The sequence below is a fragment of the Tiliqua scincoides genome, chromosome 10, assembly GCF_035046505.1.
Source record: "Tiliqua scincoides isolate rTilSci1 chromosome 10, rTilSci1.hap2, whole genome shotgun sequence".
Lineage (NCBI taxonomy): Eukaryota > Metazoa > Chordata > Lepidosauria > Squamata > Scincidae > Tiliqua > Tiliqua scincoides.
This window is the reverse complement of record NC_089830.1, coordinates 29323425-29347910: the sequence shown is the minus strand read 5'-3', so window position 1 is coordinate 29347910 and position 24486 is coordinate 29323425. Positions and strand designations below refer to the sequence as shown.

Sequence of the window (24486 nt, the reverse complement as noted above, 5' to 3'; positions counted from 1 at the left end):
TGGCACAATTTCTACTGTAGCTGTGCAGCACCTTTCTATTATGTGCAGGTAATTCCTCCACCTCTCATATTTACTCTTCCATTTTCAGTCAGTAGACAAACCTTCACACTTACCTCCTCTCATCTTTTTTTCCTTCTTGCCCCTTATTATCCATTTCACTTGCTCTCCCTTCCTTTTCCCTTTGTGCCATGTCAATTGCAAGTGGGTTTACTAATGATGTTTATTTACAGCATTTAGCTGTTGAGGGCACAGGCCACAAGGAGAGCTATGCACTTGAGTACTATTCTAAGATGAAGGGGATTGCCAAGTTCAAAAATCTGGATACGCTTTACATTGGAAAGGAGCTACCCACCATCTTCTGGTGTTAGAACCTGGTGGACCACTCTTAAAAGACAGCTCTGTAGGCTGGTCCACACATGCATAGCCCCCCACTTGATTGCATGTCAACACCTGATCACAGGACCTTTTTTCCATTCAAATGCATTGTGCTTAAGGGACAAACTAGTCTCTGTATGATGTGTATGTGCCTGTTTGTGCAGTCAGTTTTAGAGCAATGGGATACAATTCCTTCTCCACTTATAGCTTACCTCAAGCCAGTCCATATTCCCAGGCACTCCATGGCTAGGATCTGATATCAGAAAAAAAGTACTTGGTAACAGGAGAGGCTACAGGGAGGTGAGGCAGGGACAGTGAAAGTCCTACGTCACCCTTCTGGGCCCCCTTCTTGCTCCCAAGTCGGACTAACTCAGATTTCGACAGGCAGATCCGCCATCATCACACAACATTTGGTCCAGCAGTGACCTGAAAGTTCTATCGCTAGGTGCAAATGTCTAACAGCTCACTCATAGCTCCACCCATTGATCATGTGTGAACCAACCCAAGTGTTGTACAAGTGCAGTCTACAGAACAAGCTGTGCATCTCAAAACAAAAAAGGACTTGGTTCGTTCCTATGATGTTAGAAGACATCCTCCCCCACAAACCTTCATGTTATAGCACATGGTTTCCATGCCTGAGATGACCAGACACAAAGAATGACACCTGTGACTTTGGTTGGTGCAGGATTGCCACTAACTGACCCAGTGGCCTTAGGCAAGCCACTTAAAGATCACCTTTCCTCCTGCCTTGCTGTCAAGACTAACAGCAGAAGCTGCTTGAAGTTGTTCAGACAAATGAAGACCATCCTGAGCTTGGTAGTTCCGCATGCTCCACTGGGTGGCATCATTTGACAGCCTCAGCCTCCTCAGGGACATTCACAGTGAGTTTAGCTCACCTCCCGCAATGATTTTTAAAATGTACAAAACCACATCAGAAATGACCATCAGGAGTGTGGGTGGGTCAGAAAACATTCGAAGAGATTTCATCTTTGAGGACTTCCTTTCCAGTTTGATTCAGGGCATATCAGATGCCTGCTCCTCCATGTAAAGTGCTTCAAGCATTCAAAGAAGTGGGCCAGGAAAAGAATTAGAAGGGATCTGAGAAACTCCAAGCGCTGAAGCATGCTGTGCTCTTAGGAAATGATGACATGGGCAGGTAATAACAACCTCATCCTTCCCCCATGTGGAAGCAGTACCCAGCTAATAAAGTGGGCAGTTGTTTCAGACCTGCCTTTAACATGCTCCCTTTGCTAGCTAGGAAATAACAGGAACTGGATAGACCACCGAGGAACCCACTAAGCGCAGGAGAAATGGAGAAAAGTAATTTGCCCTGAAAGTACCAATCTCTTGCCAAGAACGGCAGCAGAAGGTTGGTGGGTCTAGACCCACCCTTCCATTTATGTGGGGTGACAGTGAAAGCCCAAGAGGCCTCAGCATCCACTTGTGCAGACTGCAAACTCTGAAATATGTCCCAGAAGCCCCTGCAACGTGAAAAGGCTTTCCTGGAGGCAGCAAATTTAAAGACAACCAAATTAACCGAAGGATCAACTCACAAAATTCAATCCCTTCAGCAATGCCCCCACCACCTGAAAGATCCTCACTCCACCACCACCTATTATAGGCAATGTTGTGGGCAGAGGTGAGAATTCCAAAAACTCACAGCCAGCTAGGTAAGGCACAACAGGTAAGAAAACAGGCATCGGAGAGCTTCACTCCAGAACTTCTTTGTGCCTCACCTCACCTCCCCATTAAAATTGGCAATATTGAGCTTCCTGGGGCAACAGCTCCTCGGATTCGGAGTAACCAGCACCATACAGATATCCTCCATTAAATAAGCCCATCAAGCAGGCTCTTTTGAGTCAGCTGCCACAGCTGAAGCAAGGGAAATTCACCAATCCCCAAACTGACAGACAAAAGAAATGAAGGACGAGCAACAGGAGAACCACGAAAGAGAGGCTGCTTCTTTCTAAAAAGAACGGAAATGAAAACCAGACATACCACTGAACTTCCTGGTTCCTGTTTGGAAAACCTGACCTTGTGGCCTGCTTACATTCTTGGTCAATTTCATTTAAACACAATACCGTAGTAACCTTTCAGTTCTTAATTGTGGTTTCCTAAACGCAGTGGTTACTGGCAGTTGTTAATACAAAAGCTGAACTGCTGGCCTGAGGATCCTTGCAAGAGCTCTTCTGCCAGGCATCAGGCTGGCTGACCTGCCAGGAAGTTAATATTTGGGAGCCAGTAGATTGGGCTCCAACATTGACACAACAGGTTCAAACACCTGCAGCGTGGCTCTGGGGCAAGTCACACACTTTCAACTTACAGCGATTTTGTGCAGCTCCAGCCTAGTCCGGTTAGGCTTGCCCAAGACCTTCCCAGTACCTCCCAGAGTGCTGACCTAAACGGTGCCCCAATGCTGCTGAGGGGACCACCAGGAGTCCCCCCCCTTGAGAATGGATTCCACCCTTGGATGTTTCAGTCTTCTCTGGTTTTGCCATCCTGCTGAGTAGTATCCACAGCTGGCTTTTGTTCTTTTACATATATTAACACACACACACACACCACTTGTCCCATCACTCTCCAGCACTTTGTTTGGAGTGATGCAGAGATCCTTCTAACAGCTGCGAACTTACCCTCAGGTCTGATGGGGTAAATGCCCCAGGCATGAGCCTTAGGCACGAGCCTCGAGGACCCCGCAGAAGGGTTTTCCGGAAGCACACCTAAGAGAGGCTTCCCCGACGCAGTCCTGGGTTGCGCGAGGCTCCGTGAGCCTCAGGTGAGGGGGGGACTCGTGCTGGGGGGCACCATTGTGGACCATTGCCCTGGGCACAGGCTGGGGAGGTCTGCCGCAGCCATCTAAAACATCACTGTATGCGCCAATGGTGCATAAGACAATATGCCATCTTTTAAATAAACATCTGACAGCTGACTTTGCAAGATACTTAGACTTGGGTGAATTGGTAAGAGAAATGAAGGCTTCTAGTGGGGGTCCTTGTTCTTCAGACGGTGCATGAATGGTTGCTATGAGTGGGCACTTGCAAGTTAATCTCAAGCACTACAATTATATATACAGGCAGAGGAAGGAGACTGATGGGGGCTCCTTATTTTACATGGCACCTGAGTAGAACATGCATTGCACAAAATATAGCTCCCTTCAAACCCCAGCTCTCTGTCTCTTTTTCAAATTGAAAGATTTATGGCTGCAACAATATCCCTGTAAATATTACAGGGCAATTTCTGCTGAATCTCAGGAGTTGGTAAATCCGGCTGCCAGAAGGCGACATGTGAGTGCCCCGTGCTTTGCTTCTTGTCCCTTCCTTGACTATCAGAATCAGAAGAAGTGATGCAAAACAACTTTTTTGGTCTTGCTTTGCAGAAAAGTGTATGGCTCAATTAGTGTTATGTACGCAGGTTGCACAATGTAGTTTTTCATGGTGCAAACCATATTTCAGATACATCTTGGATATATATTCAAGTGCTCATAAGACTACAACTTCAATGGCACATTTCAACTGGGTTGTAGCCAGTTCAGCTGTCACCATTCCCCATCACTGACGAGGACCCTTAGGAGGTCTAGTTTTTGCAAAGCTGCCAAGCCAGCTTTGTTTAGCAACAGTTCACATGGGTTCACAGGGAAAAGCCACCACCGATAAAACCAAATTTTTCTCTGTATCATTAGTTCAAACATACTCTCAAAAAGATTGCTGTAACTTGGGTCTACACATACAGACATGCCCTTGCACCTGCAGCGGTTCCATTCTGGAAACCCCCACGGTTACTGAAACCGTGAATATTGGCGAACATCTGCCCCCCCCTCCAGAGCTGAGAGGAGTTCTCCTTCCCTCACCTCCAGAAGGTCTTCTGAGCCCAGCAGAGGTCACCGACATTTGTCCGCAGTCTCTGGCAGGCTCAGACGGAGCCCTAAAGCTGAAAAAATGCTATTTCTGGTTTCTTTCTGAAACCGGATGTGATGTTTTTGATGCCTTAACAGGAAGTAGCACTATCAGCTCTAGGGCTGAATCTGAGCTAGGCGGAGGCTGCAGACAGACGTCTGCAGTCTCTGCTGGGCTCAGAGGACCCTCCTGAGGCGAGGGGGTGCTTGCAGGGTGCAGCCAGGGGGGACCCTGTAGACCCAATCCACAGATAGGGCTTCAGTCTCATGAACAAAGGAAAATCCTGGCCCTTATACAGGAAGGTGTGTCTTTCTCCTTTAAGGACACTTTAAGGCACACACTTTAAGGACAGATATGTGTGTGTCCCCAGCACCCCCCCACCCACTGAAAGTTTACACTCAGTGTTACAAGAGGGTAAGCCAGGAAGTGTCTCCTGTTTCCTAAAGGGTCAGTCACCCCCTCTGTGGTAGGCAGGAACACCCTACAAGAGCCAAGTGGGCCTTACCCTGATAACATGCACATGAACAGGAATAGGGGCCAAATACTCCAGTTTATAGAGAAGCCTGTGTTGCTGCTCTCTTCTTGTCAACTCCTCAACTCAAGCAGGGAAAGCAGAAAGGCTGCAGGGGACTTGGGGTCTGCTAAAGCAAGAGCTGCTTCAGAATATTCAAAATCTCCTCAATAAGATGTGCTCTGACTATCCCCAGGAACAAAATCACATAGGCAGCATATCACACCAACTGGGGACATTTGCAGAAATTGTGTTGACCAAGGGCAGCACATTCTGCAGCCTTGATGTCTAGGTAATTAGGTGCCCTTTTTGTGCTAAAAGCGCTTCACAAATAAGCCTCAAACAAGCCTAATCTTTACAACCCACCCAATTCAATAGGCCATATTGCAGGTGCAGAAGCTGAGAGAATGGGGAGTTGCCCAAGGCCACCGAGTTTGTGGCTCACCTGGAATTTGAAGACTTTTGCAGCTCACAGCCTTGGCTTTTGGACCACAGCAGCTCTCCACTGTAGCATACGCTACATTTTTGCATTGCTGTAGCTGCATCTGTGGGCATCCCTTGCCCATATGCAACAATTTCCATACAGATGCACTCCTGGGGACAGCCTTACAGAGACATGTTTCTGAACCAGCCCCAGGTACCTGTTCTTGTGGGATGGATCTACTACAGCAGTACTTCATAAACTCCTAGAGGGGAGTTGGGAGCACAGTAAGTGTGTGGGGGGAGGGGAGGAAGGCAGCAATACACGCTGCTGTAGGGGGAAGGGTTTTTTTTCTCCAACTTACCAGATGGAATGCCAACCTCTACAGGGCCAAAGCCTCTGTAACAGTAAAAAATCTTAAAGTCTCTCAATTGAGAGTTCAGTTTTTGATCAAGAACAGAAAGTGGCTTTCAACTGAGATTTTTTTACTATTATAGAGGCTTGGGGAGCCCTGCACCCCTGGAGACCAGAACTCCATCTGGTAAACTGGAATAACCCCTCCCCCCCGGCAGCAGCACAATCCTGGGGATCATGTCGCTTCCTTTCCCCCTCCCGGCCCCTTAAGGGGTCAGAGCTACATTCTTCCCAGGTTGGGGGTCACGACCCATCACTTTGGGAACCACTGTACTACAGGAAAACAGTTTGTGGGGCTAGAGGTGGGGAGGGGAAGGGTGAGATAAGGGGGAAGATGCGATACTGACACTGCAGCTGCCTCCGTTCTTGCAGGGGTTGCTGTCGCATTCGTTGGTCTCGACCTCGCAGCTCATCCCCGTGAAGCCAGCCCGGCAGCTGCAGGTGTAGCTCCCTTGGCCCGTATTGGTGCAGGTGGCCCCATTCTTGCACGGATGGTGGTTGGTGCAGTAGTTCAGATCCTGGTTGCAGAAGAGCCCGCCCCAGCCTTCCTGGCAGTTACACTGCCAGGGCTGCGTGCAGGTGCCGTGGAGGCAGCCTGGGTAGCGGACGCACCCGTCACAGAAGTGGCCTTGCCAGCCAATCCGACATTTGCACTCGCCAGGTTTCTCGCAGTACCCGTGGCTGTGGCTGCAGCCAGGCAGACAAATGGCTGAAAAGAGTTAAGCAGAGAGGAGGGAAGAGAGAAAGAGAAGGGGAAGCCGCTGCTGTTGCTGTGTAGTTTCCACGAGTCACCCCAAACATCTGGCGCCCACCGCTGGGCCAAACAAAGGCCCACATGCCACCCAAAAGACAAGCCACCACGGGACGGAGCCTGGTGACCCAAGAACACGTGTCCCCTTTTCATCTGTAGCTGCTCTCTATTGTTCCCCCAGAACAAAAGCAGAGTGTATGAGGGGACAAGGAGGGTAGGAATTCTCCCCCACCCTCTTTGAGAGGAGGCCCCCTTCCCCAGCAGAAGCACACAGCTCTCTAACAAAGGAGTGAGGAAGGAGACTCGCGTGACACTGGTTAATTATCCATGCCCCCCACCTCTCACCCGGGAAGTTAACCAGCCCCTCCATATGCTGAGGCTGCAAGGGGAAGCTTTGTGATGCAATTAAAGCCTTCAAGGAAAGGGGCTGAAAAAGGAGAGATTCCAGAGAACCACAGCCATTTCCATGGAGATCAGCAAGTCCTATGAAGAAAGATGGGCAATCTAGACAAGCGGGCCCCTTTATCACCCTCCTTCCAACTGCTGAAGATCTGGGGCATGTGTCGAGGCAACCTCAAAAAAAGTGAGGAGGCAAGGTAGAAACATATTAAGTAAAATTTAAAATATGATCTTCCCTGCCTCTAATCTTTTCATTTTTTAAATAACTAGATACCTCACACACCACCGAGTACCACCCTCCTCTTCCTCTCTTATCCCAGAAACCCAGGCTGCTCACTGTATTTCTCTGTTTGATACCACTGTTCGTATTTTCCAACAGAGGAAAAAATGGGCAGAAATGTGCCAGGTAATGTTCAAGTAATACCTCTGAGCAAGTTCAAAATGCCTCTCTCTCCGTCTCTCTCTCTCTACTGCATAACAGCAGACAAAGAAGCAAAGTGTTCTTGGTGGGTCAGAAGAAATTGCTTCCAGGCACATTTGAGCTCTGAGACCTGCTGTATTAGAAGTGGCCAGATATTATCTCCTGGGAGGAGCTGAATGCAGGCTCCTCCCAGTGGCACAAAAGGGCAAATGACTTTTGCTAGGGAAGGTTTGTCCACTTAAAGATTCCCTTTTGATGTTTCCATTGATTGCCTGGCTGGATCAGATCACCATCTTGTTGGCAGAGGCCAATCAGATTCAACTGAATACTTAATAGAAAAGCCACCCCTCGTTTGTCCATAGGGTCAGTTACTCCGTGGTTGCCTGCTTTTGTCTATTTATCCTGGCTAACAGTTGAGGACAGACCTCTTCTTCTCAGACTTGGCTAGTAATCCTTTCTTAGGATAATCCGTCACCACATTTTATGGCAGTGGGTCCCAGAAGTTCATTATGCACAGTATAAAGACTGTCACATCTTCTGGGCATAAAGTCCATTCGTGGCTCCAAGTTCTAGTATTTTAGAGAGAGTGGGAAAATGGTTCCCTTTCTCCACTTTTTCCTCATCAAACCTAATTTCATCTCTCTCTCTCTCTCTCTTAAAGAGAGTAAAAGTCCCAGCCACTTTTGTTCCATTCTGTAATTTGGGCTCATCTCCCCACTTTTACCTTAAAATCTATAAACCAGCATTTCTGGTTGGCTCTGTCAACCTTGGTAACTGCCAGAATCCACCTACTTTACGACAGTCTGCCCTGCACTGGTAGAACAACAAGCTGCCAACAGTCACATGATGCCCTGCTGTCATCTGGCAGGTTGTCAAACTGCAAGCACTTCCAATCTCCCCTCCTAGCACAGAGAACAGAAGCGGGGAGCACATGTCTGGGGTGACCACAACAAACCATCTGAACCAGGTGCAGCATCTGAACCAGGCTATTGTCAAGTACATGGTATTGTAAATTGGGGTTTATCTGACCCAAACAACAGATTAGTCAAAATGATTTCAAAGTGCAGGAAAGTGAAATCTCTCGAGGGTCTCTTGAGCCCCTCCTCTGACTCCCCAGGACAGACCTCATGAGGAGGACTGTTGTCTCCCTACTCAAAGGTGCCAACTATTTCTTTTAAAAACCTGGAGGCAGAGATGCTCACACGACACCTGAAAGGACAGTGAAGCCAAGAGAGGGAACTATCAGGCTCGGACTCTGTTCCTTTCTCCCCCCACTTCAGCAGCTGCTGGATCTCTCCCCTTACAGGCTACTTACGCTCAGAGCAGTATTCACCCCGCCACCCTGCCAGGCAGATTCGACTGCCCAGTTCATCACAGGTGTAGTGCCCGAAGGTATCATCCCGCGGCCGGCAGTAATCTGAGCAGCTCTCCCCATAGTAGTGCTCATCGCAGGTGACATGGTAGGAGTAACGCAGCTCACTCTGGTCTCCCAACTGCACATCTTGGGACCAATCCTCACCCACTGCCAAGCGGCGGCGGGTGGCCAAACGGCTGATGAGCTTCTGGGCATCCTCTAGAGGAAGAGAGAGAGGAAAGGGCATGAGGGAGTCAGGAGGACATTAAGCAAAAGGGAAAGTGAGCATGGGAGACTCAGTCAGCCAAAAGCAAGACTCAGACCTCTCATCCTGGGCATCAGCAGAGATTCTCGAAAGGCCGAGTTAAAGCCGTGTGCTGCAGAGAAACTGCACTGACTGAAACAAAACAGTGGACAAGCCATGGGAGGCACGTCTGCAAGAGCCTTCCATCTCCACCACGCTTTCTTATAATTCATTCATGCACTGAAAATATTAGCACACACATCCCAAGATGTCTATTTCAACAGGCAGCGGCTCTCCAAAGGTTCTCTCAGCTCCACTAATCAACATCCTTTTAAAGGACTGAAACGGGAATTATCTGCCTGCAAAGCTTGTGCTCTGCCAGTGAGCCCTCTCCAGATTGCACGGAGAAGGCCTGCAGGAATCCCAGAAGCCAGAGAGGTGACAGAATAAATGGTTGGGCGGCAGATTTCAGCGCCCGACTCTCCCATACCTACCAAAAGCAGAATAAAAGGTGTCAACTGGACAAATCCTGCAGAACAGAATGCAAAGCTTGAGTAGATGCACAAGTCTACTCATATGCATGCTTTGCAAAGTCACAAAATGCAGCCCTGAACACATCTCAGTCACAGGAAAAAGAGCAAACCATATTTCTGCAACGAAGTGGTTCCCAAACTGTGGGTCCTGGATCGACCAGGGGGCATGACCCAATTTTTATTGGGTTGTGAAACTGACAGCAGATTAGGCCATGCATCAGGGGTTAAACAAGCTGCTGGGGGGGGGGGAGTGTGGCTGCCCAATCACCATTATAGCCACACCCCTTGGTGTTTGTAAACCAGGCAGCAGCCTCTAAAATGTTTGAGAACCACTCAACTCATGCCTAAAGGTTACACAAATGCTCCCTCATCATTCTTTGGAAGGTAGAAGTTTAGCCTCAGATAGACAAAGGAGACAATTTTTAGCAACCACCTTGCAAATACTGAAGAACTAAACAAAACCAGCATTTTCTTGTTAAAATACAGCAGGGATTGCTTAACAACAGTGAGACCTCAGATCAGCTCACCAACAACTGAAACGTTCAGCTATCTATATTCTCCTTTTCTCTGTGACTGCACTCAGAGCTCTCTTCCCTGACCCTTGGTAAATGCCCGACACATGCTTTGCACATTCAATCATTAATCCAAGTGCATCAGAAATAAAAGATGCCATGATTTCTATATAGGGGTCCTGCAAGATTCTCCTTTTAAAAATGTTTTTGCCCCAGATATGCATACCTCTGATAAAGCACATCTTTTTGCACTAGGAAGAACATCGACATCAAATATTTCCTTCTCTGCTCCATTTAGCTTTTAAAATTTTCCAGCAGGAAGCTGCTGCGGGGTGGTGGTGGTGGTGGTGATAGGAAAACACAGAGAAAATGGCTCACCCCTACCCCTGTGGTCCTGATATCCATTCTGCATACAGCTGCCTTTTAAGAAGGGGGAAAGGGCATTTCCGGTTTCCAGTCCATCTCTTAATGATGGGCTTAAAGTAACAGGTTGCTGAGGCCCACAGCAACCAAAAGCATGACCTACAAATCAACAAGTTTCTAGGTGAAATCTCACTTCTGCCATGGCCTCACTTGGCAATCTTTTGCATGTCACTTTTCTTTCACCATCCATTCCCTGTCTGCAATACGGGGTAATACTGGGGGGAAAATAAAAAAACGTAAATTTTATTCCCAACCTGTCTTAAGTTGTTTTTTATTTGGTAACCATTCTGTTCTGAACACAATAACCAACTCTCATAGATTAGATATGTGTATGTACTTATACACACACAAATACCGTTACCCTAAAACAGAGGTCTCCAAACTGGAGAATGCTGCATGCTGGGAAAGATTCCTCTGGCGCGAATGGCACTTAATGGTTCCACCAGAGAGCCGCTGTTCTGTGCTGCCAATCTCCCCAAAACTGCACCCTGGCTGACTGCATCTGCCTGGAAATCTGGGCGTAATGGCTGCTAGGGTGATGGAACCCAGCAGTGGCTGGCCGGAGCACAGTTTTGGGGAGATTGCAACAGAACAGTGGCTCCCCGGCAAACAGTAAGTGCTGTTCACCTGGGGGCTGGATCTGGCCATGTGCCGGATCCAGCCTGCAGGGAGAACCCTGCCTTCAAACATCAGAATAACCCAAGGAGTTTACAAGCATGCACATTTATTAATACCCACAAAAATTAGACAGTTTTAGGGCACTGAAATGTTCTATTTTTTTCTAAAAACTTTTACTATCAAAGCTTTAGAGAAAATATACAAATGCACAAGTATTTTTACAGAAACTTGAAAGAAAGAACAAGCTTACTTTGAAATATAAACAGAAATAAAGTATGCTTTTTTCTACGTAGGTATTCCTGCAGGACTTTTCCCCTCCTCTAAGCCTCAGGGAGTACTGCAGACACTGGCCCATGTCAGCCCCACAGATAAGTCGAGGGCAGGTTTTGAGACAACAATCATGGAATTTTCTATGACCCTCAGATAAGTCCGGGGTTAAACTTAGGGGGGTGTCTGACTATAGTTTTGTCTGATTTTACTCGAGGCCACATCCTGAAAAATAACCCACCACTAATTGTTACCTAAGAACTGTAGTCTCGAATTTACTAAAAACATAGTAAAAGATCATAAGATACATTTTTATTCTTTTTAAATTCTAGTCTTTATCACCTTTTTGTAAGCACTATCAGAATAAGTGCACTGTAAACAACATACCAGTAAAACAGTGGTTCCCAACCTGGTATTCATGTACTCCCAGGGACACTCAACAGGACCTTTAGGGGTACTTGAAAAAGAATGGAATAATGGTAGAAAAAGGCAGGTCATGCTCCAGAATGCCTTGCAAGGACCAGCAAGGCAGGAAGGGAGGTAGCTAGTTGGCTGTGAAAACCCCACCAATAGCTAGTTTTTGGTTATCAATTCATGTATGAACCAGTGTTTGAAAACCAGCACAGTAAAAAAGCTGAAACAATATGGAAAGTGATCAATCACCCAGAATTTCTCAGCACACTTCTGGTGCAGAACAGTACAACGGCAGAGTCTTCTGTTCTTCAAACAGATAAAAAGAGAAAGCACTGTGATAAATACATGAATTCTGGGCTTTCATAAAGAGGAGATGAGGGCTTGTATTATTAATTACAAACATTTTGCTAATATGAAGGGTACAATTTATGGAAATGGGCTGCCAAGGGATATGCAAGTGAAAAAGGTTGGGAACCACTGCAGGAGAACCATGATTCAAATCCACCTTTAAGGTGTCTGGTGTGTTAAGCCAGAAGCTCTACGTACAACATACAACCCATAACATAACTGGGAGTGTGCGATTCAGTTCACAGCAGAGAGGCAGCTGCATATATTTGCAACCTTTTTACTCAGAAGTAGACCCACTGCTTTCCATGGGTGTTATTCTTAAGTAAGAGTGCATTGAATTGTAGCCTGCTTCAGATGGAAAGGAGAATTCCCATCCTGGTTTTCCAAAAAACAGACCTGCTTTGCAAGCATTTGCCAAGCAGAACCAGGCTGCAGCAGAAGGAAGGAGAATAAAAGGTTAACAAATTGCTTCTAAGGAGCTGTGCCTGCCTGCTGCTTGAGAAACTTGGCCCTGTCTGCCCTTGAGAAACCCAACTTTTCCGAGTTGAAAGGCTTTGCCCTCTGATTGACCCGGAGATAAGGCGAAGTGAGAATTGGAGCTTGATTACTTGGCCAAAATTTCACGTACTATAGGTGAGTATCTATGGTATTAATTTAATTAATTAATGATATTTTGCCTCCCCTTCCCCCTTCAATAAAAATGGAGTGCCTGAGGGTGTGTACAACATAAAACACATCAAGAAAACACCCAAATAGGAACAAAATATAAAATGCAATCATAAAGAATGGTGCCATTTTTAAAAACCAAACAAAACACAGCCACAAAACTCCCAAGCAACTACTTAAGTCTTGATGCATGTGATTGTTGAAGGGGTCAGATACAGGCAGCCCACTGCAATGTGGTTCTCTCGCATGTATCAAAAATAAACAAGGACCATTACCCGTGGACGGCTCTCCTGACTCAGCCCTCCAGGATTCAATGATGAGGGAGAAGGTGCCCTAGAAGGAGACAATGAATGAGAGATTCAGAGAAGTGAAAGGAAAATAGCCCTACACAGAGGTGCAGAGAAGCAAGGCTGGTTTGCTGATTGTGCTGTGACTCAGTTGCTGTCTACGACTGGATCGTTTCCATTCTTCTAGGAAGTTGCACAGGGAACCCCATTTTTACTTCACCCTCCTCATTTTGTAATTTGGAAAGTATGTGGACACCGAGTTTGAAGTACTCTTAAAAGGTGACAAGCCAGTTTGCAAGAATTTTCTTTTTAAAAAAATAAAAAAGCAGAAGTCAAGCAGCCACCTGAACAGGCAGTCCCCATAAACAGGCTTAGCCAGGATCTGAGGGATTTTAGGGAACTTGGCAAAGGTGATTGCTTTGGGTAGCCTTTCCAGTCTTTGAACAGACCTCACTCTCGACCATCCCATGTTAAATGACTTTTGCAATAAAGTCAACATGGGTTTGCTTTAAAAAAAAAAAAAAATAGGCCAATTGTTCACCAACATATTTAAGCTAACTTCTATCACCTCTAGGGTTGGGACAGGGAGAAGCCCCCCCCCCCCAGGGCCTGCATTCACTGGCAAGGCGGAATTGGGGAGATATGCCCCCAACTTGTGGGGTGCAATGCCTGCAAATGATAGCCTTTTGAGGCTTCAAGCCAGTGGGTGCTGGTCCCACAGCTCTAGCGACAGGGATGTGCGGTGGGTGGGGATGCAGGTGAGGCAGAGCCTCCCCACTGGTGACCTTTGAAAAGCACACAGTAGCTACCTCTCCTCCTCCTCAGACATTATATTACATGGCCAAAGGAATTACACCAATCTAGCCATGAGGGGGAAGGCAGAAATGGCTCCAGGGTGACCGAAACAAGGTGGCCCAGGCCTGGTTCAGTGCAACCAGCCCCACCATACTGCCCAGCCTGGAAGAAAGTACAAAGCCTGGAAACTGGGCCTGAGATTGAGAGGAAAGTGAAGTTTCTGGGCTGCTCCCCAACTCCTATAAGGAACTGAAGGGGCTCTGAGCTGGGTTCTGGAATAGGCCTCCATCGGACCCTCTCAGGGTGGGGGCTGTGAGGAAGAGATCGGCTTCCCCTCAAAAGTTTGACTTTACCCCTCAAAATACCCCCCAACGTCTCTTCAGACTTCCCTTGACTGCCCCTCAACTGAAGCAACCACCAAACATGGCCACCTCTGCCCCAAGGAGAACAAGCAGTCACTGTGGGGGGAGGGGGGCACCAACAAGCTCTACAATCACAAACCAAAAGGTGCATGTTTCAAATCCTGAGGCGAGCTTGCCAAGTGATGGGGAAAAAAATCTTGGCTGATCATGTTATTAGATAATCAATTAGACCTGAAAACAAACTCTACTACTGAGGGAGAAGGAAGCAATGGCCTGTTTTCAGCCCTGTCAGAAGCAGGCTCCACCTCAGGAGGGAGCCACCCTGTTCCACACGAGAGCACGTGAGGCGTCCTCTTCCACGACCTGCTCCCCATTTTGATCTGCTCTTGCATTAATGGTACCTTTTAAACAGGGACATGTGGTGGGTGGGGAGGCAGGTGAGGCAGAGCCTCCCCACCAGAGTCCTTAGAAAAGCACTGCCACCGCCAAATGAGGTGCTCAGCACCTCACACAGCAGCAGTGCTTTTTGAAGGACTCCAGTGGGGAGGCTCTGCCTCACCTGCTGCCCCACCCACCACACATCGCTGCTTTTTAAAAATATAGCTCATTCTTAATCAAAGAAAGAAGGAAAGGAAGAAAGGGTACTTTAATCAATCAAAAACGTTTTAATGATGAACTGCCCTAATCAACTAAATGCAACTGCACTTGTCCTGAGGTAAATCTTCCGTTTGGACTGCCGACTCCATTTTGAGACGACCATTTTGCTTCATGGACCGTGTCGGCTTTGCTGGGTACCTAGCAGGAACCGGGACATTGTCCTCCACCCTGCTGTGCGCCACCACATCACACAGCCCTCTGTTGCAGCTCCCCTTCATTCTGAGAATGTGAGCGTCTTCACTCAAGAGCTGAAGAGATGGGCAGCCCCATCCTAACCCACACTGGTACAGGGAGACCAGCTGGCCTGCCCCGTATCCAGAGTGGGGTTGGGACTGCCTGTGGCTTAACCAGGGGCAAGGCGAATTCATTGCCCTTACCCCCGGCAACGCAGAGGCAGCCCCAATGGGGCTACTTGGATCTGCGCAATATAAAGAGGGGCCTTTATATCTGCGCTGGGTCACCTGGAACTGAGGTTAGGATCCGGCACAAGTGCCAGTTCCTGCCCCACCCCCACTGGGTCACAGCCCACCCGCAGGCCCACTCTGGAACCCCATCTGTTCTGCCCTCCCCCTGCCCCCCTGCCAGCCCAACACAGCCAGTGCGAACTTACCAGTCGTACTGGTGCAGAGGCTGGATCTGGCCTCCGTGCACCAGCCCAGCTGACTCAGAAGGCGGCACAAATGTGCCTTTCGGCACGTTTGAGACACTCCTGGGTGGTGTAAGGGACTTCGCTGGCCCAGTGCAATCTCTGGATTGCGCTCTCAGACATGCATTGTGGAGCACTGCAGGATCCAACTCCTCTAAGGTCCAGTTCAAGCACAAAGTTTACTGGGTGAACTGGCCCCAACTGCCATTTGTCACCCAACTTACCTCACAGAGCTGCTGCGAGAATAAAAGAAGACATTTAGTCAGGCTTCCCTAAATGCTTCAAGACTCCACTATGGCTTGGAAATGGGCACCATGAGAGAAAGAAGCGGAGTTGGAAAAGGTGCTGAGAAAGCTACAAGGAGGAAAACTGCACAGAAATTCAGCACAAGTGTGAAATAGGAACACATCAACCGGCCATGCTGAGGCTGTCTGTTGGTCCACCCAGCCCAGTATTGCTCCAGGCAGCTCCACCTGGAGAGGCTGCAGCAGGGCCTTTCTTCAAGCAAAGCGGGGCTGTCTTGGGCAATGACCTCTCACACGAGAGAGAGGAGACCAGACAACACTGGGGAGAGAAACCAGGGGCTCCATAGCCACCCCCAGGGTACAAAATGAGATGTGGGGAGCAGGCGGGATGGTGGCCTGGGAAAGGACCTCACCGGCCACTTGAAGTGGAAGGGGACACGGATGGGGCCGCTTGTGGCCACAGCACTGCGGTCCGCGGAGACAATGTCACTCAGAGCGGCCCCAAAGGTGCAGGGGGGTTCTGGTGACACCACAGCCTGAGCATGTTTGAGGCAGACGCGGAAGAAGAGGCGGCAGGGGCGCGCCCCATGGCATAGGCTTCGGGGACTGCTGGTGGTGAAGGAGTGCACCTGGAGCTCAAAGACGCCAGCAGGGTCAGCCTGTGGGGAGAACAGAGGGGGGCAAGTTTACACAGGAGAGGCAGCACCCCGTAGCTCCCCCACTCCCCAAGTAAGCTCCTGCTCAACAATCTCAACACTTTTCCCTCAAGAGGACATCCAGGCAAGGGAACCAAAGAAATCTCAGAAGTGTGGTCAGGATTCAAATGAGGGGATCCCGAGGCCTCAGACCCATGCGCCATCTTCAGAACCGGGACCAGAGAGCTTATCCTGCAAACGGTCCCCAGAAGCACAGCTTTCCTGAGAGCTCCCCGTCCCACACACAGGAATACAAACACACCCCAGAGGAAAGCCTCTCTCACAACATCTCATCAGCAGGTGGAGTGGGCTGCCACCAGATGCGGTCGTGGCCACTGCGCAAGACATCTTTAAAAGGGCTTTCAAGGCGTTCAGGTTGGAGGAGAGTCTCACCGGCAATCAGGCACAACGCCTCTGCGTAGCCTCTCTAGCCAAGAGCAGTGTCCCATACGCCAGGGAAAAGCACTGAGAAGGGCTGCTGCCTTCATGCACACTTGCAGGGGGCAAACTGGCCTCTCTGGCCTGACCCAGCAGGGCTCACTTTTGTCCCTGGGGGGGGGGGGGGACCTCCCATAGCAAAGATTAAAAGATCAAAGAGCAGATCCTGAAAGAGCAGAACCCCCAGGAAGAGCAGCCGTCAATGAGGGCCCCAGAGGCAGCTCCAGAAGATGAGACTCCAGGGAAGCCGTCTTGCCAGGCATCTCCCTATGCAGGGCTGAAGCGGGATTGCAAAGCTGCAGGGAGTTCAGATCCTGTGCAGGGGAGGAACTGCTAGTGCTGGTGGGAAGCAAGAGTCTCCCCCCCCCCCCATCCTGAAAGCAGCAGCTGGAAGAAGAAACTGTTGAGCAGCTCCTGCTCCGGGCAGTGCCCAGAATTGGCATGGGGGCATCCAAGAGGGCTTGGGGGACCAGTTCACAAGAGGCGGAGAAGCCTCGTCCAGACCTCTGGTGGTCTTCAGGACGGGCACCGGCAGCTGCTCTTCCCAGGGTGACCTCAGGAGCTCCAGGGTGACCACCAGCCCCCCCCCCAGCTGCGCGGCGTCCCTGCTGGGGGCCTCTCAAGCCAGGAGGGCGCCGGCAGCGAAGATGCCTCCGAGCCAGAGGGGCGGGCTGCGGGTGCTCGGTGGCCGCCCAGGGTGGCCCCAGCTGGCCGAACCAGCCTCAGGCCGGACCGCTGCCTCCCCACGGAGAAGGGCCGGCCTCCGGGGGGGCACCGGACAGGTTCCGGCCCCGCGCCTCCCTCCGCCCCGACCCGCGGACAAGCACTGCTGCCCTCCAGCCAGGACAGCGCAGGCTGCAGGACGCCCCCCCCCCGACGGTGCCGGCAGGCCTTCCGCGGCTCCCGGGGCCGGACCCGCCCAGGGAGAGGCGCCTGCCTGCCTGCCTGCCAAGGAGGTTCGGGGTCAGCGATGGGCCCCCCAACATTCCGGGCAGGCGCGGGCGGTCCCCGGAGCCGCCGGGGCCACAACGCCTCGGCACCGGGACCGCGTCCCGGAGGAAGGAGACGCGCCGCGCTGAGCGGGGTCCGGGGCGAGGGGGGGCCGCCCGAGAGCCCTCCGAGCGGTCCCTGGAGGAGGCGCCCGTGCCGTCGAAGCGCGGCGCAGAGCAGCGCACCCCCGACACTCACCAGGCGGGAGCAGAGCAGGAGCAGGAGCAGGAGCAGGAGCAGCCGGGCGGCGGCCATCGGGCGGGCGGGCGGGCAAGTCCGACGGGGCGGGAAGGAGGCGAGGCCGGGCGCGGAGCAGAGGAGCGGGGAGCCGGGCCAGCGGTCGCGCGCGCACCTGAGGACTGGCCGGCCGGGCGGCCCCGGCGCCTGATATGAGGGGGCTGCGGCCCCGCCCCGTCCATGTGCGGGGCTCGCGCCCCACGGGGGGGCGGAGGCGGGGCCAGAGCCCTCCGGCCGGCCCTCCCTCAGCTCGCCCCCGGAAGCAGAGCCCGCCGGGTGTCCGCCCGCGGCACAGCAGAGCGGGGAGGGGAGGCACTCGCGCCCCGAAGGCTGCACGTGGAGGCCACGCGCGGAAGGAGCCTCCGGGCAGCGGACTCCGGAGGGCGCCTGCGAGCCGGAGGGGGCGGCGGGAGCGGAGGAAGAGCCGGCCGCGCCCGCAGGCAGCCCCCCCGCGCCCCCGAGGGCTGCAGCGCCTGGCTGGACGGGGCTCCAGCTGTATGCTAATCCCGCAGCAGCAGCAGCAGCAGCACCTGCTCGGCAGCGCTTCGGGCCCGCGGCCGCGGCCGGCACTCTCCCCGCAGGCGCCCGCGCACGGCCAGGCTCAGCCGCAGGAAAGGCAGGCAGGCAGGCAGGCGGGCGGGGCGGCTCTGCCTGGGAAGACGCTCCGCTCGGCCCGGGCCGGGAGCGCCCTTTCGGGCCGCAGCTCAGCCGCCCCGCGGGGGCGAGCAAGAGGCGCCTCTGCAGCCGGCCAGGCAGAGTCTGATCTGAGAGCGTCTCCCCTCCGTCGAGGGTCCTCAGGACACCAGGCAGAGGGCAGGCAGCTCAGGGGGACTGTCTCAGTCTCATCCATTCGCCAGCTCAGCCCTTGAGGGCGGAGGGCTTTCCCGTCAGAACCCCTTCAGAACTAGGCTTGGCGCTGTGGTCGAAACCTGACAGCTGACCGTCCAGCTGAGCATAAGAACAGCTCCACTGGATCAGGCCATAGGCCCATCTAGTCCAGCTTCCTGTATCTCAGCGGCCCACCAAATGCCCCAGGGAGCACACCAGATAACAAGAGACCTCATCCTGGTGCCCTCCCTTACACCTGGCATTCTGACATAACCCATTTCTAAAATCAGGAGGTTGCACATACACATCGTGGCTTGTACCCCATAGTGAATTTTTCCTCCAGAAACTTGTCCAATCCCCTTTTAAAGGCATCCAGGCCAGATGCCGTCACCACATCCTGTGGCAAGGAGTTCCACAGACCAACCACACGCTGAGTAAAGAAATATTTTCTCTTGTCTGTCCTAACCCGCCCAACACTCAATTTTAGTGGATGTCCCCTGGTTCTGATGTTATGTGAGAGTGTAAAGAGCATCTCCCTATCCACTCTGTCCATCCCCTGCATAATTTTGTATGTCTCAATCATGTTCCCCCTCAGGCTAGTCTCTTTTCTAGGCTGAAGAGGCCCAAACGCCTTAGCCTTTCCTCATAAGGAAGGTGCCCCAGCCCCGTAATCATCTTAGTCGCTCTCTTTTGCACCTTTTCCATTTCCACTATGTCTTTTTTGAGATGCGGCGACCAGAACTGGACACAATACTCCAGGTGTGGCCTTACCATAGATTTGTACAACGGCATTATAATACTAGCCGTTTTGTTCTCAATACCCTTCCTAATGATCCCAAGCATAGAATTGGCCTTCTTCACTGCCGCCGCACATTGGGTCGACACTTTCATCGACCTGTCCACCACCACCCCAAGATCTCTCTCCTGACCTGTCACAGACAGCTCAGAACGCATCAGCCTATATCTAATGTTTTGATTTTTTGCCCCAATGTGCATGACCTTACACTTAATGACATTGAAGCGCATCTGCCATTTTGTTGCCCGTTCTGGCAGTCTGGAGAGATCCTTCTGGAGCTCCTCACAATCACTTCTGGTCTTCACCACTTGGAAAAGTTTGGTGTCATCTGCAAACTTTGCAACCTCACTGCTCACCCCTGTCTCCAGGTCATTTATGAAGAGGTTGAAAAGCACTGGTCCCAGGACAGATCTTTGGGGCACACCGCTTTTCACCTCTCTCCATTGTGAAAATTGCCCATTAACACCCACTCTCTGTTTCCTGGCCTCCAACCAGTTCTCAATCCATGAGAGGACCTGTCCTCTAATTCCCTGACTGTGGAGTTTTTTCAGTAGCCTTTGGTGAGGGACCGTGTCGAACGCCTTCTGAAAGTCCAGGTATATAATGTCCACGGGTTCTTCCGCATCCACATGCCTGTTGACCTTTTCAAAGAATTCTATTAGGTTTGTGAGGCAAGACCTATCCTTACAGAAGCCATGCTGATTCTCCCTCAGCAAGGCCTGTTCATCTATGTGTTTTGAGATCCTATGAGGCATTCCACCATCTTACCTGGTATAGATGTTAGGCTGACCGGCCTATAGTTTCCCGGGTCCCACCTCTTTCCCTTTTTAAAGATAGGCACAACATTTGCTATCCTCCAATCTTCTGGCACCTTGGCCGTTTTGAGGGACAAGTTGCATATCTTAGTCAAGAGATCAGCAACTTCATTCTTCAATTCCTTAATAACTCTTGGGTGGATGCCATCAGGGCCCGGTGACTTACTGATCTTTAATTTATCAATGAGGTCTGAAACATCTCTTTTAACCTCTATCTGACTTAATTCCTCGGTCAGGAGGGGCCGTTCGGGCAGCGGTATCTGCCCGAGGTCTTCTGCTGTGAAGACAGATACAAAGAACTCATTTAATTTCTCTGCCATCTCTAAGTCTCCTTTTATCTCCCCTTTCCCTCCTTCACCATCCAGAGGGCCAACTGCTTCTCTGGCGGGTTTCCTGCTTCTAACATATTTGAAGAAGCTTTTATTATTCCCCTTAATGTTGCTGGCCACGTATTCTTCATAGTCTCTCTTGGTCTCCCGTATCACCTTCTTACATTTCTTTTGCCACAGTTTATGTTCCTTTTTATTCTCATTAGGGCAAGACTTCCATTTATGGAAGGAAGCTTCCTTGCACTTTACGGCCTCTCTGACTTGGCTGGTTAGCCATGCGGGCACCCGCCTGGACTTAGTGGAGCCCTTCTTCCTTTGCAGTATACACTTCCTCTGGGCCTCTATTACTGTTGATTTGAGCAACTTCCATGCTCTCTGTAGAGACTGCACTCTTTTTACCCTCCCTTTCAACCTCCTTCCAACCAGCCTCTTCATTTGAGGGAAGTCCGCCTGTCGGAAGTCAAGGGTTTTTGTTAGAGATTTGCCTGGTATTCTTCCCCTAACGTGCATGTCAAAATGGATCGCAGCATGATCACTGTTCCCCAATAGCTCCGTAACATTTACATCTCTAACCAGGTCCTGTGTACCGCACAATATTAAATCCAGAGTCACCTGCCCTCTGGTGGGCTCCGTGACTAGCTGCTCTAAGCCACAGTCATTTAGCACGTCAAGAAATCCGGTCTCCTTATCGTGACCAGAACACAAATTGACCCAGTCTATATGAGGATAATTGAAGTCCCCCATGATTACAACACTGTCCCTCCTTGTCACCTCCCTGATCTGTTTCCTCATTTCAAGGTCCCCATCCGATTTCTGGTTTGGAGGACGATAGTACGCCCCCAATATTACATCGCTGCACAAGCCTGGTAATTTAACCCACAGAGATTCTACGGTGGAGTCGGACCCACCTTCAATCTCTACATTGCTGGATTCTATCCCTTCCTTAACATAAACGGCCACCCCACCTCCAACATGCCCCTGCCTGTCCCTCCTGTAGAGTTTATAGCCCGGGATTGCGGTATCCCACTGATTCTCCGCATTCCACCAGGTTTCCATTATGCCCACTATGTCAATGTTTTCCCTAGTCACCAGACATTCCAGTTCTCCCACCTTTGCTTGGAGACTTCGGGCATTCGCATAAAAGCATTTGTACACAGAATGCCCCAGGATGGGCTGCTTATTCGCTCCTTTGTCCCCGCATCTGGACACTGCGTCCTAAGGACGGTCGGAAGGTAGCCTGGGAGCTGCCAGTAGAGCTGGAGGTTGTCTGACTCCCGACTCTACAAATAGCAGCAAAGACTCCTCCCCACAGGTGCTGAAACAAGTTTGGGGGAACCCCCAGCAGATGTCTGTGAAAGGGCTGCGACCAATTCCGCGCCTGAGCTTAGATCCACTGAAGGAACCAGCTGAGGTTCCAGTAAGGAATGGTGGATCCTGCGGTCCTGAAAATTAGCGCACCCCTTTGCATCTTCAGTGCCAGTTTTTGTCCCTGCACGCTGCTATGGTGGAAGGAGCTGACCCCCCACCCCAGCCAAAAACAGAATGGACACTTGAGAGTTACTCCCCTAGAGGGCAACTGATCAACTCTCAGCAGTTCCCCCCCCCCCAAATCAGGGCCTTAATGCCTTTCCCAGAGACTCTCCTCCCCTCCCCTCTGCAGAATGCATTTGCCAGACGGAGGTGTCAGGGGCAGCAGGAAAGGTGACATGGCAGGAGGAAGGTGGGGCCACTCACATTCCTGTCATGTGCCTGTAGGGTGTGAAATGCAGCCCCTTGGCCCCAGGGGGAAGACAGCTGAATGAGAGGCACACTCTTTTACACCTGGACACATGTTGGGGAGGGAAGGGGTCAGGCTTGGTGGGATAACAAAAAGCTTCCACACATCGACCATTGGGGGGAAAGAGACTGAGAAAAAGGCCAGGCTGAAGCTTCCACGGAGTAAAGATAGCAGCCTTCCCATCTGGTTGATTGCCCAGCAACTGGAACTCAGAGGCAGGCTGTCTCTGAGCAGCCACCATGGCCTTGAAGAGTTATATTTTGCCTTTGGGGACGAAGGCCTTGCAAGTCTTATCATCCTCCATAAATTTGCCTGACCTCCCCCACAAAACCATTCCTGTCTCAGGAGCCCTTGCTCTAGCTGTAAGCAAGCAGGAAGTTTTAGCAAGAGAGGCCCTCTTCAAGATCTGCAGGTCCCAAGGAGGTCTATGCAAATCCCAGCCTTGGCTTCAAAGCAGAGGCATCCCTAGGGTTTGTGTCACCCCCATAATGACCTCCACCCAGACCAGGCGATACAGAGTAAATTACAGTATTATACACAAATATAAACACAGTGGGTTGGTGTCTATTTTACTATACAACAGTCCAAGTCACCCAACACACAAAGTAACCAGTGGCCAATTTGATGACTGTCATACAACTGAGTAAGGCTGCAATCCTAAACACTCTTTCCTGGGAGTAAACCCCAGTGAATATAATGGGACTTACTTCTGAGTAGACAGGCATAGGATTGGGCTGTCAGATATTAGCTCTGATCTATAGAAATGAGAGCTGACTCATACTAGCACCTGATTGGTTCCCTGCTGTGTCATAATCACACCTCATTGGCTCTTGGAACAATCAGTCTCATTGATCAGTTAAGTTTTAAGTTAAGAAATCCACTTTTTGTTACATTAGGCAGTTGTGTTTTCCTTTTTTGGCTATAACTTACAGAATATAGATATTTCAACGTAGTTTGTTTCATTGCATTCCGCATTACATTACGTATCAAATGATATACAATGTGATTGTATTCTTCAACAATACCAAGATTTTACAATTTTTGCAAGTAGTGGTCATCCACCTGAGTGTGTCACCCCTAGCAGTCAGCACCCCCTAGCGACACCACTGCTTCAAACAACAAAAATTATCACAGAGCTGGAAAAAGAGGTAGAAAAATGCGACCAAATCCTCCAGGTCAGAGCATTTGAGGATTCTTGGTTTAGAAAAATAGACAGCTGGGCAAGTGGAAGGGACATTAGGTGAAAGGTTTCTGAAATGATGAACAGCATGGCAAGAAAGCATTTATTTGCTTCTCTCTCAAGACTAGAAGTTGGGATTAGCCAGTTCAGGATGGAGACCTTTGTCACAGTATGCATGGATGTTGCTCATCACCACAAAACGTTCCAGCAGACCAAAACATGTATAGTACTTTTTAAAAAAAGGAAATTTGACCAATTCATGGAGTCTCTTGATGGCTATCAACCACAACAGTTAAACAGAACTCCTGTGCCTGAGTACTGAATGCAGGGGACAATGAAGAGGCAAAAGTCATCACCATCCAGGCCAAGCTCGCAGGCTTTCCAGAGGTATCTAGCTGATTGCTGATGGATACAGGATGCTGGGCTAGATGGACCCTCACCTGATCCACAGGCCTCGTTGCAGAAACATGCATGGGAAAAGCACATGCACACACTAGATGACATTTTGCATCCTCTAAGGAGGCATAGTCTCCTTGGGAAAGCAGCCAATAACCTTTTCATCAAACACATTCAGCCCGGGCATGTCTGGCTTCCTTTGCCCTGCTGCACTGTAAACAGATATTATGGCTGCATTGAGACCAGTTTGAGGACGTCAAAATATTGGCACAGCCTCCATGGAAGCAAAAGAGGGGCAATTAATTCCTGAAAGAAAGGTTTGGAGTGAGGAGGAGAAGGAAAAAGCTGTAATTTTCAAGAGAACCCCCAGTTTGGCAACAAATAAATGCAAAGGGTGCTTTGCCAGCCAGCCACAACCACACCAGCATTTTAACTGGGCATCACTGCAA

General features: G+C 50.4%; 1 protein-coding gene across 1 annotated transcript in view; it reads right to left on the bottom strand.

Annotated features, from left to right (window-relative positions):
• Positions 1–24110, bottom strand: part of DLL3 (delta like canonical Notch ligand 3) — a 43826-nt gene extending 19716 nt beyond the window's left edge. Inside the window, exons 1-6 of the mRNA XM_066638155.1 lie at positions 24082–24110; positions 17878–18709; positions 15970–16215; positions 12840–12897; positions 8501–8758; positions 5962–6323 (exon numbers count right to left, since the gene is read on the bottom strand). Of these exons, the coding sequence (XP_066494252.1) occupies positions 5962–6323; positions 8501–8758; positions 12840–12897; positions 15970–16215; positions 17878–18709; positions 24082–24110 (1785 nt within the window). The remainder of the gene's footprint in view (positions 1–5961; positions 6324–8500; positions 8759–12839; positions 12898–15969; positions 16216–17877; positions 18710–24081) is intronic.
• Positions 24111–24486: the final 376 nt, after the last annotated feature.